At 47.1% G+C, this 12,629-nt stretch overlaps 1 protein-coding gene across 2 annotated transcripts in view; it reads right to left on the reverse strand.

Annotated features, from left to right (window-relative positions):
* The window catches only part of LUC7L3 (LUC7 like 3 pre-mRNA splicing factor), a 986,884-nt gene that overhangs the window by 404,497 nt on the left and 569,758 nt on the right, over nucleotides 1–12,629 (reverse strand). For both annotated transcript variants that reach the window (XM_069654911.1, XM_069654912.1), the window contains exon 4: nucleotides 11,411–11,555. In XM_069654911.1, coding sequence (XP_069511012.1) covers nucleotides 11,411–11,555 — 145 coding nt within the window. The remainder of the gene's footprint in view (nucleotides 1–11,410; nucleotides 11,556–12,629) is intronic.

Below are 12,629 nucleotides of genomic sequence, written 5' to 3' on the forward strand. Positions count from 1 at the left end.
TCAGTAGAACTGGGTCTACAAGCAGCCTCCACAGGAGGGGCCTCGGATTGCACTCCGGTGTCCACAGGCCCCTTACGGAGACCCTCGGAGAAAACTCCTGTACACTTTTTAGGCCCAGAAGGCACCTCAGGGCAAGCCCCGGTGACAGAGCGGTTGACGCTCCTCCCGGACAGCGAAGACCCCGGGAAGGAGTCCCCCGGCTATGGTGCCCTAAAAAGTAAAGAACTCACCGGGCGTTTCTTCTTTTCTTCGATGAACGTAAGAAAATACAATGGGGGAGCGCGTTGGAACACCTCCTCCCACCGCTCCAATCGGCATTGAAGCGCCCGGACAGAAAGGGAATCGCAATAGAAACAGGAGTCCCCAACGGTGATCGGGACCCAAACACTCTAAACAAAGAGGATGGGGATCCGCCCTCGCGAAGCGCCGCTGACACGAAGAACAATTCGGGAAGTCTAGCTTAAACGGCATAGACAGACTACTACGCAATCGCTAGTGAGAGCCAGAGAGGAGGAAAAAAGGAAGAAATTCTTCTGCAGATGCAAGTGTGTCCAGTCCCGAACGAGCGGAGAAATGGACTGATGGGCGATGCGTGGGGCGGAGCTGAGATGGGCGGGGTTACGGTCGCATGCAGTACGCCACGTGGAAAGAGAGGAAGGACAAAAAATGTTTGCAAAGATTTTTTGATGCTTTACAAAGTGCTCCGGTCCCGTCCCACAGGACGGAGGAATGTCCCAGAAGTATGAAGGAAAGGGGACGGGACGTAGGAGTAATAAAATAAACAAACAAAACAAACAAATTGGAACAGGCTTTGCATATTTTACTGATACAGGGAATTCAGTTTATATCAACTTAAATCTGGATCCTTTCATTTGATTTGATTTGATTTATAGAGCGCTTTACACCAAGGCGCTGTACAGTGGAACAACATTATACATAACAACATCAACAATGTAACAGATGAAGCAAAAAATTAATTTAATCATTCTATAAAACAGTGACAAGAGCAATTAACTGAAGGGGAGGGGGAATAGGGAGTGGGATTAGGCGGGTGGGGGAGGGCATGGTGGAGAGTAAGAAGAGGGAAATTGAAGAGAAAGAGAGGAGGGTAGGAGAGGGGAGATGAAAATCAAGGGGAAGAAAAAGGGGGAGGGGGAAGCAGAGAGGGGGGAGGTTTCAAGGAGGAGAATGGAGAAGGAGGGATTTAAGGGTGTTAGGCAGAAACCTGTGCAGTTCCCTTTGGGAACACTGTAAAAGATTTAGGACTACAGGTGTTAGCAGTAAACCCACTTGGTAGCAGTCTGTACCACCCAGATTTACCTGGTAGCTGTGGCTGAGCAGTCCGACTTCCCTCAAGAAGAGTTAGGCAGTATGTAAAGTATACACAATAGGCACTCAGACACAATAGCACAAGCAAACACTGACCAGAGCTTTGGTATCAAAGTATATAATTATTTATTTAAAAACACACTGTTTGAAACACTCCAGCACTCTTATTGTAAAACACTCTAAACACAGTTACTATTATGATATATACAACCCTTATTCCTTATCAGACAAGTCTTAGTTAACACCACTTATTTCCAGACAGAGGTGAGCGCTTAACTATAGATGGCACTCCAATAAGTTCATGAAGAAGGGAGGGAAAAAGACAGAATATGTGAAGATACACCACTCTAAGATTTAGGAACTCTTTTAGCAAGGCAGAAAGGCAAAAGTCACTTATGAGCCAAAGTCCATAGGCTGGGCCCACTCTTAGAGAGAGAGCAGAGCACAAATGCGCCCAAGATCACACAGTCACACTAGGCTTTGAAAGTCTTGCAGAGAGTTCGAAAAGAGTTTAGAGAGGCTCAGAAACGTTTAGCCAGGGTGTCCCAGGCTAAACCAGGTTCGAAAGCCGGGGACTAAATCTACCCCGTACAGTCAGTGGCAAGGGAAGCCAGGTGGAACACGGCACCTTAAGTGGGAAGGATCCTCCAGCGGTGGCAGTGGTTCCTGGCAGCGGGTGCAAGTCTCGGCATCGTCCAGAGGAAGAGAAGATCTCGACTTGGAGGAAAGATGAAGGTCGTTGCACTGCCAGGGAAGAAACCAGCCGCTGAGTTTTCTGGTTAAAGGTCGTGGTAAAACGTGGTATTCCGGTTGCCGGGGTGCTTGGCACAGGCAAGGCTGCCACGAGATGCGTCGGGAAGGCGAAAAGACGGTGAAACTGGTTATCCCCACCAGTCAAAGGAAGAAGACTCTCCGGCGGGAGATCTCCTCTGTCGTTGGGAAAAGTGGTGAGACGGTTCAGCAGGGCTCCATCGGTGGTGTCGTCGTAGCAGGTCGGCTCAGCTTCTCCCTCGTCGGATTCTTAGGTCCTGTGGCGACTTCTGAAGTTCCAGTCCCCAAAGCCCTGCTTTTATGCAGAAAACCCCCATTCACTCAGCCTAGCTGTCACTCAAACATACTAAGTGGTGAGCCGGCCGGCTCACCACTTGGGCCAATCAGGACGGAGAGCGACTTGCCTAGGCAACTCAGTCCAGGGTGCCTAAATCCCCCTCCACCCCTCCTAAGTACTCTAGACAGAGTGGCACCACTTTGGAGGGCTTCTGTGGAGAAGCCCGCCAAAAAAAGTGGAACAAGGGGCTCGACTTGGGTTGGAGTCACAGAAGAGAACACGAACGCCATTTCAGAACCGAGTTTTGGCAAAAAATACCAACCGGAGAATTAATAATAAATAAATAAACCGGCGGTATGTTCGAGGCTATAGTAATTAAATAAATAAAGATAGTAGCCTCGAACAATGGGAAAATCCCATAGAGACATATTCGCGGTTGAATATAAAAAGTAGTATCCACTGCCACCAGCCAAAACTCAATCAGGGGGGATGGAGACGTGCCCCCTCGACTAACAGACCCCGGGGCAATCGAATTGCCCCGGCCAGTACGTCCACAATATGATGGTTTGTACTTGTTCTGTTCAGAATTCAAGACTAGTAAAGTCAATGGTGACTTTACATGCCCTGAGAGACAGTAGTCAGTCCCAGGGTATGGAGTCTATACTGGGGGGTCACTATGACACCCCTGTGTTACTGCACTGAGGGTGCTGTGTAACACACATCACAAAAACACACGAAGCCCTATGGAGTAAAAGACCCCATAGCCCATTAAACACATCTAGAGTCAAAGGAACACACTCAAATCATGTCCAAGAGTGAGGATAAAAGAGTCTCACTCTTGGCAGGAGAAAAAAATAAACTCCAAAAATCCAGCAAAGCTGCTGGGGGACTCACTAGGTTAGGAAATTCAGCATAAACAGAGAATTCTCCCTAACACTCGCCCCCCCAACCCCCCAGACTAAGGGACAGGAGGATTTAATCCACTCCTGGTTGACCCTCATACCTCTAGTCGATGACATACATCCTAGAGAGTCCATCAGCATTTTAATGGCGACACCCTGACCTGTGCTCAATGGTGAAATCAAACCCTTGCAGGCATATTGACCATCTCAATAGTTTTGGATTTTCTCCCTTCATTTGCATTAACCATCTCAAGGGTTGGTGGTCAGTCTGAATGACAAAAGTAGAACCATACAAGTATGGCCTAAACTACTTCAGTGCCCACACAATAGCAAAGCATTCTCTTTCGATTGTTGCCCACCTTGTCTCAGGATCCTTCAGCTTACGGCTGATGAAGCAAATGGGGTGCTCTCTACCCTTCTCATCCAGTTGGCTTAGAACTGCACCTATACCTACATTGGACCCTTCTCATCCAGTTGGCTTAGAACTGCACCTATACCTACATTGGAAGCATCAGTTTGTACAATGAAAGTTTGGTGGTAGCCAGGAGCTCTCAGTACTGGAGCTTGGCAAAGAGCTTTCTTCAGTTTTTCAAAGGCCTGATTGCACTCCTCATTCCATTTGACCTTTTTAAGGAATTTTGGAGAGGAGATTACGTTCAGTGGAGAAGCTATGGTCCCATAGTTCTCAATGAAATTCCTGTAATACCCCGTGAGGCCTAGGAAGGCTCTCACCTGGGTTTGAGTAGTAGGTGTTGTCCAATTTTGCACAGCTTCAATTTTGCTGAAAAAGGCCTTATTTCTCCACCTCCTACCTCATGCCCAAGGTAGACCACTTTACTTTGACCAATCAGGCATTTACTTGCCTTGATTGTCAAATTGGCCTGCTCAAGTGCCTGCAAAACATGCCCTAGGTGGTTCACACGTTCCTCCCAGGAGTGGCTGAAGACTGCAATGTCATCCAAGTATGCTATGCAGAAGTCCTCCATCCCAGCTAGAACTTGGTTCACCATCCTTTGGAATGTAGCAGGTGCATTTTTTAATCCAAAAGGCATGACCTTAAACTGGTACAAGCCAACTGGGGTTGAAAATACAGTTTTCTCCTTGGCATGGTCTGTCAAGGCTATTTGCCAATAGCCTGATGTAAGGTCAAATGTGCTGAGGTACTTGGCTGCACCAAGTTTATCCACCAACTAATCTGTCCTTGGCAAAGGGTGGGCATCAGTCTTAGTGACTGCATGAAGAGCTCTATAGTCTGTATAGTCCACACAGAATCTCAAGTCTTTGGATCCTGCCTTTGGTACTAACACAACTGGGCTATACCATGGACTAGTAGAGGGCTCTTTTACCCCGAGATCAAGCATCTTCTTGACCTCCCCTTTGATATGGGTTCTTACATTTTCTGACATTCTGTATCCTCTGCTTTTGACTGGCAGACAGTCACCAGTGAGAATCTCATGCTGTCCGCAAGGGGTCAAGTCTGGTGAAAGTGAGAACAGGGAGGCAAACTGATTTAACATGGAGTTGCACTCCTCTTGTTGCTCAGGTCTCAGATCTGAAGAGAGATTGACTCCTTCAATTTTCTCATCTAAAGGTACACCTCTGAGGAGATCAGGGAGAGATTCACTCTCTTCTTCCTCTGCTGCTGAAGCTAGAAGCAAGGCTCCTACTTCAGGTCTGGAGACGTACGCTTTCAGTCGGTTGGTGTGGAAGACTCTAGGAGCTTCCCTGGGTCTGCCCAGATCCACCAGATAGTTGACCTCCCCAAGTTTTCCAACAACTTTGAAGGGTCCCATCCATTTGTCTTGCAAGGCCCTCTGCCTTGTTGGGAGCATAACGAGAACTAGCTGGTCTTGAGTGAACTCAACCATGTTAGCCTTTTGATCATGCCAATGCTTCACCAAAGCTTGTCCAGCTTTCAGGTTATCACTAGCTTCTGCCATCATGTGTGACATTCTCCTCCGGAGACCTATCACATAGTCAGTCACTCTGACTGGCTCGAGGGGAGGAGCACCTTCCAATCCCTCCTTAATCAGGGCCAACGGACCTCTGACTGGATGGCCATAGAGGTGTTCAAAGGGAGAATAACCTACTCCCTCCTGAGGGACTTCTCTATAAGCAAAGAGAAGGCATGGCAGTAGAAGGTCCCACTTTCTTTTCAGGGGTTCCTCTAAAGCACCTATCATGCTCTTCATGGTTCTGTTAAACCTTTCTACCAACCCATTTGTCTGGGGGTGGTATGCGGTTGATAACTTGTAAGTAACTCCACAGGTTTTCCACATGGCTTTCATGTAGTGGGACATAAAGTTTGACCCCCTGTTGGATATTACTTCCTTAGGAAACCCAACCCTGGTAAAAATACCAAGGAGAGACATAGCCACAGCCGGAGCTGTAACAGTTCTCATAGGAATTGCCTCAGGGTACCTAGTAGCATGGTCTACTACAATGAGGATAAACCTGTTGCCTGAGGAGGTTGGGGGATCAAGGGGACCAACAATGTCAATCCCTACCCTCTCAAATGGGACTCCCACAACTGGGACAGGCACTAAAGGTGCCACATTCTTGGAGCCAACCTTACCAGAAGTTTGGCAGGTATGGCAGCTCTTGCAAAACTTATCTACTTCAGCCCCCATTTTTGGCCAATAGAAGTAGAGTGAGAGCCTTTCCTTGGTCTTCTTGAAACTCAAGTGACCAGCCAAAGGAATCTCGTGGGCTAAGTGCAAGGACTGTTGTCTGTTTTCTTGAGGTACTACAAGGCGTTTGTAGTCTCCAGGTTCAGACTCAGTTGGTTCACTGTACAAGAGGCCATCTTCCCAGTGCAACCTATACTTCCCAGGCTCTTGCCCATCAGCCTGAGAAGCTGCCTGGTGGCGGAGACCCTCCAGAGTTGGACATTCTCTTTGTCCCTTACGAAAAGCTGCCCTGCTGGGCTCACCTTCTGCCAGTAAAGACTGCAGCTCAGGATGGTCCTCAGGGTCCAGATCTCCAATAAGTTGTTGGCCTCCTACTAGCTCTTCTTCAGAGTCTAGTTCAACCACACAGGGTTGTACCTCCCTCTCGGCCTCAGCTGGAGGTGGAGTTACAGGTGTAACTGTGGACAACCGAGGGGAAGTCCTTGTTGGAAGCACTGGAGTGCTTGCTGCTGGCTTGTTTCTAGGAGTCTTGGGTTGCCCCTTGGCTCCTGATCTGGTAGTTACTGCAGTAAGTTGCTCCAGTGGGAGAGGAGTGATCTCTGTCATCATCACCTGAGATAACCCTTGCAGGGTTTTCTCTCTTGCAGGATTTGTGAGCTCCTGTAACCTTTTACTAGGAGGTCTGGGGTATGTGACACAACTCCAAGAGCTTTCAGGTCAACAGAACCCTACCTGGTACTTCACATTGTATACTGACAGGTATCTTTACAGCCATATCATTACACTGGATGAGAACTGGTAACTGGGGACACATCTGCACAGGCCCTCCAGCTAACTTGGTGAGGCATTTGGGTGCCTTGGCAACATCCTCTGCCTTGAAAAATGATTCATCCACCACAGTTATACTGGCCCCAGTGTCCCTAATGGCAGGAGTCTCCTAACCATTCACCTGGACACTGTCTTTATAATACTCTTTGGTATTATCTGGGATAGAATTATACACATCTAAATTCTGTTGTTCCCACAACCCCAGAGAGACTAAAGAAACACTGGCTGAGACACCAATGGGTTCATCAGCCAGCAGTAGAAAGTTTCCACTTGCCATTGGGACTTCCTCTTCTGGAGCGAAGGCTAAGGAGGCAAGCTGGATCCCTGAAGAATTACCCTTGCATCTGGGATCTCCTTTCACATGGTCAGTAGAGCCACAAACAAAGCATTTATCGAATGCTTTCTGGAATGGTGGCTTGTTCTGGCCTCCCTCTGGTTTGGCACCAGAAGGTACACTATTCTGCTGTGGTTTTCCTTGTGGCTTACCCTTATGGTTTTGTTTGGGGCCCTCTTTGGAATGTGCAGTATAAGAATTCTCTTTGGAGTCCTCTTTAAGCTGTTTCCCCTCATCCTTCTTCTGAGTTACCCCAGAATCCTTGTGAGTGGCCCTGCTGGCAACCCACAAGTCAGCAGCCTTAGCTAGCTTTCTGGAATCTAATTCCTTTGAATCAGCCAAGTGCTGTCTGAGCTCAGGTGAGCAGGCATCATAAATTGACTCCAACATAAAAAGATTTTTCATACCTTCATAAGTGTTCACCTTGTAACCCTTAATCCATCCCTCTAAGTTTTTCAACCCTTCACTCACCCAGGTAGCCCAAGGGGTACCATCATGCTTTTTGAGGGTTCTAAACCTCTTAAGATACTGGGAAGGGGTCTTCCCAAATATAGCTATCAGAGCTAGTTTCACACATTCATACTCTTTCCTATCCTCCTCCCCCAACTCCATTACCACATCAGTTGCAACAGGGGGAAGCCTAGAGAACAACCAGGTGAGTAAGTAATTTCCTGTGATGTTCTGGAGCCCATGATTATATTCAAACAGAGACAACCAATCCAACACATCCAACTTAGGCTCATACATACCAACCAATTCTTTAGGCATCCGGGGTCTTTTAGGACTGGAACTTCTAGAGGAGCCAAAGAGAGTGAAGCATTTTCAACAGATAATTTCTTCATTTCTAGCTCATGCTTGAGCTCCATTTCCCTTAGCCTTAGTTCTTTTTCAGTTTGAGCATTAAGTTTCTTATACTCCAATTCTAGTTTCATTCTCTCCAGTTCAAAGTATTGTGGACTAAATGTGGGACCTGGTAAAGGTCCAATAGGTACAGCAGGTAGAGCAGACAGAGGCCTAGGGGGGACAGTCACAGCAGCCTCACCCTCCTCTTCTGACTCTTCCTCAAGATCATCAACATTTTGTTCAGTTTCAATCTCAATACTGTTATCTAAAGTTGCTGGAGTGGTAGGTTCCTCTGAACCATCATCCAGGCTTTGGTTAGCTAACAACCTTTCTATTAGCTCCATTTTCTTGCCTCTAGTCAGGAGATTCTTATGCTTACAGAGAACTCTTAAACAATCAGCAGTTTTTGTAGCAAGGGACTCTTGACTATAACTTTCCATAGTTAACATGATAGAAAGATTACTTTTTCAGTGCTAAGCTTTGTGGTTAGTTGCACAAAGGTATCCTAAAGCACACTAAAATGTATACTGAATACAAATCCCGCCGCTGTACACCAGTGTTAGGCAGAAACCTGTGCAGTTCCCTTTGGGAACACTGCAAAAGATTTAGGACTACAGGTGTTAGCAGTAAACCCACTTGGTAGCAGTCTGTACCAGCCAGATTTACCTGGTAGCTGTGGCTGAGCAGTCAGACTTCCCTCAAGAAGAGTTAGGCAGTATGTAAAGTATACACAATAGGCACTCAGACACAATAGCACAAGCAAACACTGACCAGAGCTTTGGTATCGAAGTATATAATTATTTATTTAAAAACACACTGTTTGAAACACTCCAGCACTCTTATTGTAAAACACTCTAAACACAGTTACTATTATGATATATACAACCCTTATTCCTTATCAGACAAGTCTTAGTTAACACCACTTATTTCCAGAAAGAGGTGAGCGCTTAACTATAGATGGCACTCCAATAAGTTCATGAAGAAGGGAGGGAAAAAGACAGAATATGTGAAGATACACCACTCTAAGATTTAGGAACACTTTTAGCAAGGCAGAAGAGCAAAAGTCACTTGTGAGCCAAAGTCCATAGGCTGGGCCCACTCTTCGAGAGACCAGAGCACAAATGCGCCCAAGATCACACAGTTACACTAGGCTATGAAAGTCTTGCAGAGAGTTCGAAAAGAGTTTAGAGAGGCTCAGAAAAGTTTGGCCAGGGTGTCCCAGGCTAACCCAGGTTCGAAAGCCGGGGGCTAAATCTACCCCGTACAGTCAGTGGCAAGGGAAGCCAGGAGGAACACGGTACCTTAAGTGGGAAGGATCCTCCAGCGGTGGCAGTGGTTCCTGGCAGCGGATGCAAGTCTCGGCGTCGTCCAGAGGAAGAGAAGATCTCGACTTGGAGGAAAGATGAAGGTCGTTGCACTGCCAGGGAAGAAACCAGCCGCGGAGTTTTCCGGTTAATGGTATTACCCTTTATTTCGCAGCCGTGGTAAAACGTGGTATTCCGGTTGCCGGGGGTGCTTGGCACAGGCAAGGCGCCCATGAGATGCGTCGGGAAGGCGAAAAGACGGTGAAACTGGTTATCCTCACCAGTCAAAGGAAGAAGACTCTCCGGCGGGAGATCTCCTCTGTCGTTGGGAAAAGTGGTGAGACGGTTCAGCAGGTCTCCACCGGTGGTGTCGTCGTAGCAGGTCGGCTCAACTTCTCCCTCGTCGGATTCTTAGGTCCTGTGGCGACTTCTGACGTTCCAGTCCCCAAAGCCCTGCTTTTATGCAGAAAACCCCCATTCACTCAGCCTAGCTGTCACTCAAACATGCTAAGTGGTGAGCCGGCTGGCTCACCACTTGGGCCAATCAGGACGGAGTGCGACTTGAGTTGCCTAGGCACCTCAGTCCAGGGTGCCTAAATCCCCCTCCAGCCCTCCTAAGTACCCCAGACAGAGTGGCACCACTTTGGAGGGCTTCTGTGGAGAAGCCCACCAAAAAAAGTGGAACAAAGGGCTCGACTTGGGTTGGAGTCACAGAAGAGAACACAAACGCCATTTTAGAACTGAGTGTTGGCAAAAAATACCAACCGGAGAATTAATAATAAATAAATAAACCGGCTGTATGTTCGAGGCTATCGTAATTAAATAAATAAAGATAGTAGCCTCGAACAATGGGAAAATCCCATAGAGACATATTTGCGGTTGGATATAAAAAGTAGTATCCACTGCCACCAGCCAAAACTCGATCAGGGGGGACGGAGACGTGCCCCCTCGACTAACAGACCCCGGGGCAATCGAATTGCCCTGGCCAGTACGTCCACAATAGGATGGTTTGTACTGGTTCTGTTCACAATTCAAGACTAGTAAAGTCAATGGTGACTTTACATGCCCTGGTAGACAGTAGTCAGTCCCAGGGTATGGAGTCTATAGTGGGGGGGTCACTATGACACCCCTGTGTTACTGCACGGAGGGTGCTGTGTAACACACATCACAAAAACACATGAAGCCCTATGGAGTAAAAGACCCCATAGCCCATTAAACACATCTAGAGTCAAAGGAACACACTCAAATCATGTCCAAGAGTGAGGGTAAAAGAGTCTCACTCTTGGCAGGAGAAAAAAATAAACCCCAAAAATCCAGCAAAGCTGCTGGGGGACTCACTAGGTTAGGAAATTCAGCCTAAACAGAGAATTCTCCCTAACAAAGGGAAGAGCGGAAAGAGGGGAAGGACGTAGAGGAGCGGATAGTGAGAGGGAGTGAGTTCCAGTATAGGGGTGCAAGGAGTTGGAAGGAGCGGAAATGGGAGGAAGCACAGGGGGATGGAGGTACGGTGAGAAGGAAGTGGTCAGCAGAGCGAAGGGAACGGGAGGGGGAGTAGAAGGAGAGAATCATAAGTGACCTATCATAAGTGATAGCTCCCAAGTGCCGGCAAGTCATTCAGCTTACAAAGCGCTACATATGAAAAGGCTACTCACTCCAGGCGTCCTGGCTGAGATGCAGAAAGTCACCTGTGCACAGGCTAAAGCCATTATCACAAAGTCAATTCTTCAAATCGTGGTGAAGAGAGATTATTTATAGGATGGAAGGTGTCCGGAGATTTAGGAACAGAAACAAACAGAAAGATACTAAAACATCTACAAAAGAGTCATAGAAAATGGTGGATAATCGCAGCTGCAATTTGTGATTAAGATCAGTCAGGTGATACTCCCATGACTATTAGTTATTTTGGTAATATCTCAGGAGAACCAAGCATGTTGGATCAAGAAAAACTCCATACAGTATGTTATCGGTTAATTTAATTGTATAACTGTGGCTCCTCTGAAAATAGCCTATAATGAGAAACAAGCCCAAAGAATTTGAAGTATCTCATTAAGCAGTAGAATTCTAAGGCCATTGAATGGGAGTGAGGTTTCTTCAGCAGTTTCCTTCATCGCCTTATGAGTAGCATACAGATGGTGCATACCAATGCTACGCAAGTCACAAGTTTCACATGTGTATCACACTTAATTACTTACACCGGCTGCCTGTTGGCTCTGAGACAGGGCCAAACGTGCATGACCCCTTCTGATTCTGCGTTCTACTTCTGCAATTAAGTTCTGTAAGTACCGAAGAAACTCCCTTTCATAGCCTACTTTCATGAAGCGCGAGCTTTTCTCGTACCTGGTAAACAAAAGAATTGCATGTTTAGAGAACAATATAAATGCAAGTGTTACGTTGCAACGTTTTTAGATAGTTTGTTATAACAGAGCTATTCATAAACAAGTTTAAATGCAATCTAGCACATACAGGCAACAGAAAAATACTTACAGTAACAAGTATAATTGTTCTATTCCTACAAAAACGTGCAATCCATGGCAGGTTTATCTAGGTATGTTTGCCAAAAGGAACATGTTGCCCTAGGACTTGGAGTAGAGCAGTGTGCTCAAATCACTGGAATGCTTCATATCATCTGTCTACATCAAACTGTTGTACAAACTTGCATGAACTGCCAAATTCGCTAAATGCTATTCGGAACAGCGGAATGAGCATATTCAGGCATGCCTGTTGTTGCTTACATAAAAGAGGAAATTGGCAAAGGCCAACACCTAAGGCCAGGGGAGTTAAGCCTGAACGTCTCTACCGCTCTGGCTGGGCCTCCTGCAACACCGTCATACATGAGACTGCTCCTTGAGCCCCTCCAGCAACCACTTAAACCTACAACAGGGACAGCTTTGCCACGATCGAAAAAAAACAACCTCCAGTAAAATGGCTGCCACAGCGGCACTTATTCGGCAGATGCACCAGCTTTCAGCCGATTGGCTAATGCGTGCATTCTAGGACCACCGGCACCTAGCCGGCCGGCGACACCAGCCACCCCAGAAAGCCACCACCTAAGGCTAAGGGAGTGGAGCCTGAACATCTCTGCTGGGAGCGCTCCGCATCCCACGGCGTCAATTGAAGAAACCACTCAGTTGCACACCGCCGTCAGCCACAAACTGTACTCCAATAATAACTGCACTAGGATCAACAACCATCCTGAATCGACCACTGGCTCCACCCACCTCTGGGTCCATCAGGAGCTCGCCATCTGTAAGGAAGGTAAGAACCGGAGTTTGCATAAGGTGTTTGTCCCCACTGGCCCCTCCTCGCCACAAGTCTGTCCTTTAACCCAAGCTCTCCTATATTCTGGCATCGCCAATTCGTGCCAGATTATGACCGATGCCGCCTATAACTATCCCAATGCCCAACACCTTA

This window comes from Ambystoma mexicanum, chromosome 3q (assembly GCF_040938575.1).
Source record: "Ambystoma mexicanum isolate Mex_15411 chromosome 3q, UKY_AmexF1_1, whole genome shotgun sequence".
In the NCBI taxonomy this organism is placed as follows: domain Eukaryota; kingdom Metazoa; phylum Chordata; class Amphibia; order Caudata; family Ambystomatidae; genus Ambystoma; species Ambystoma mexicanum.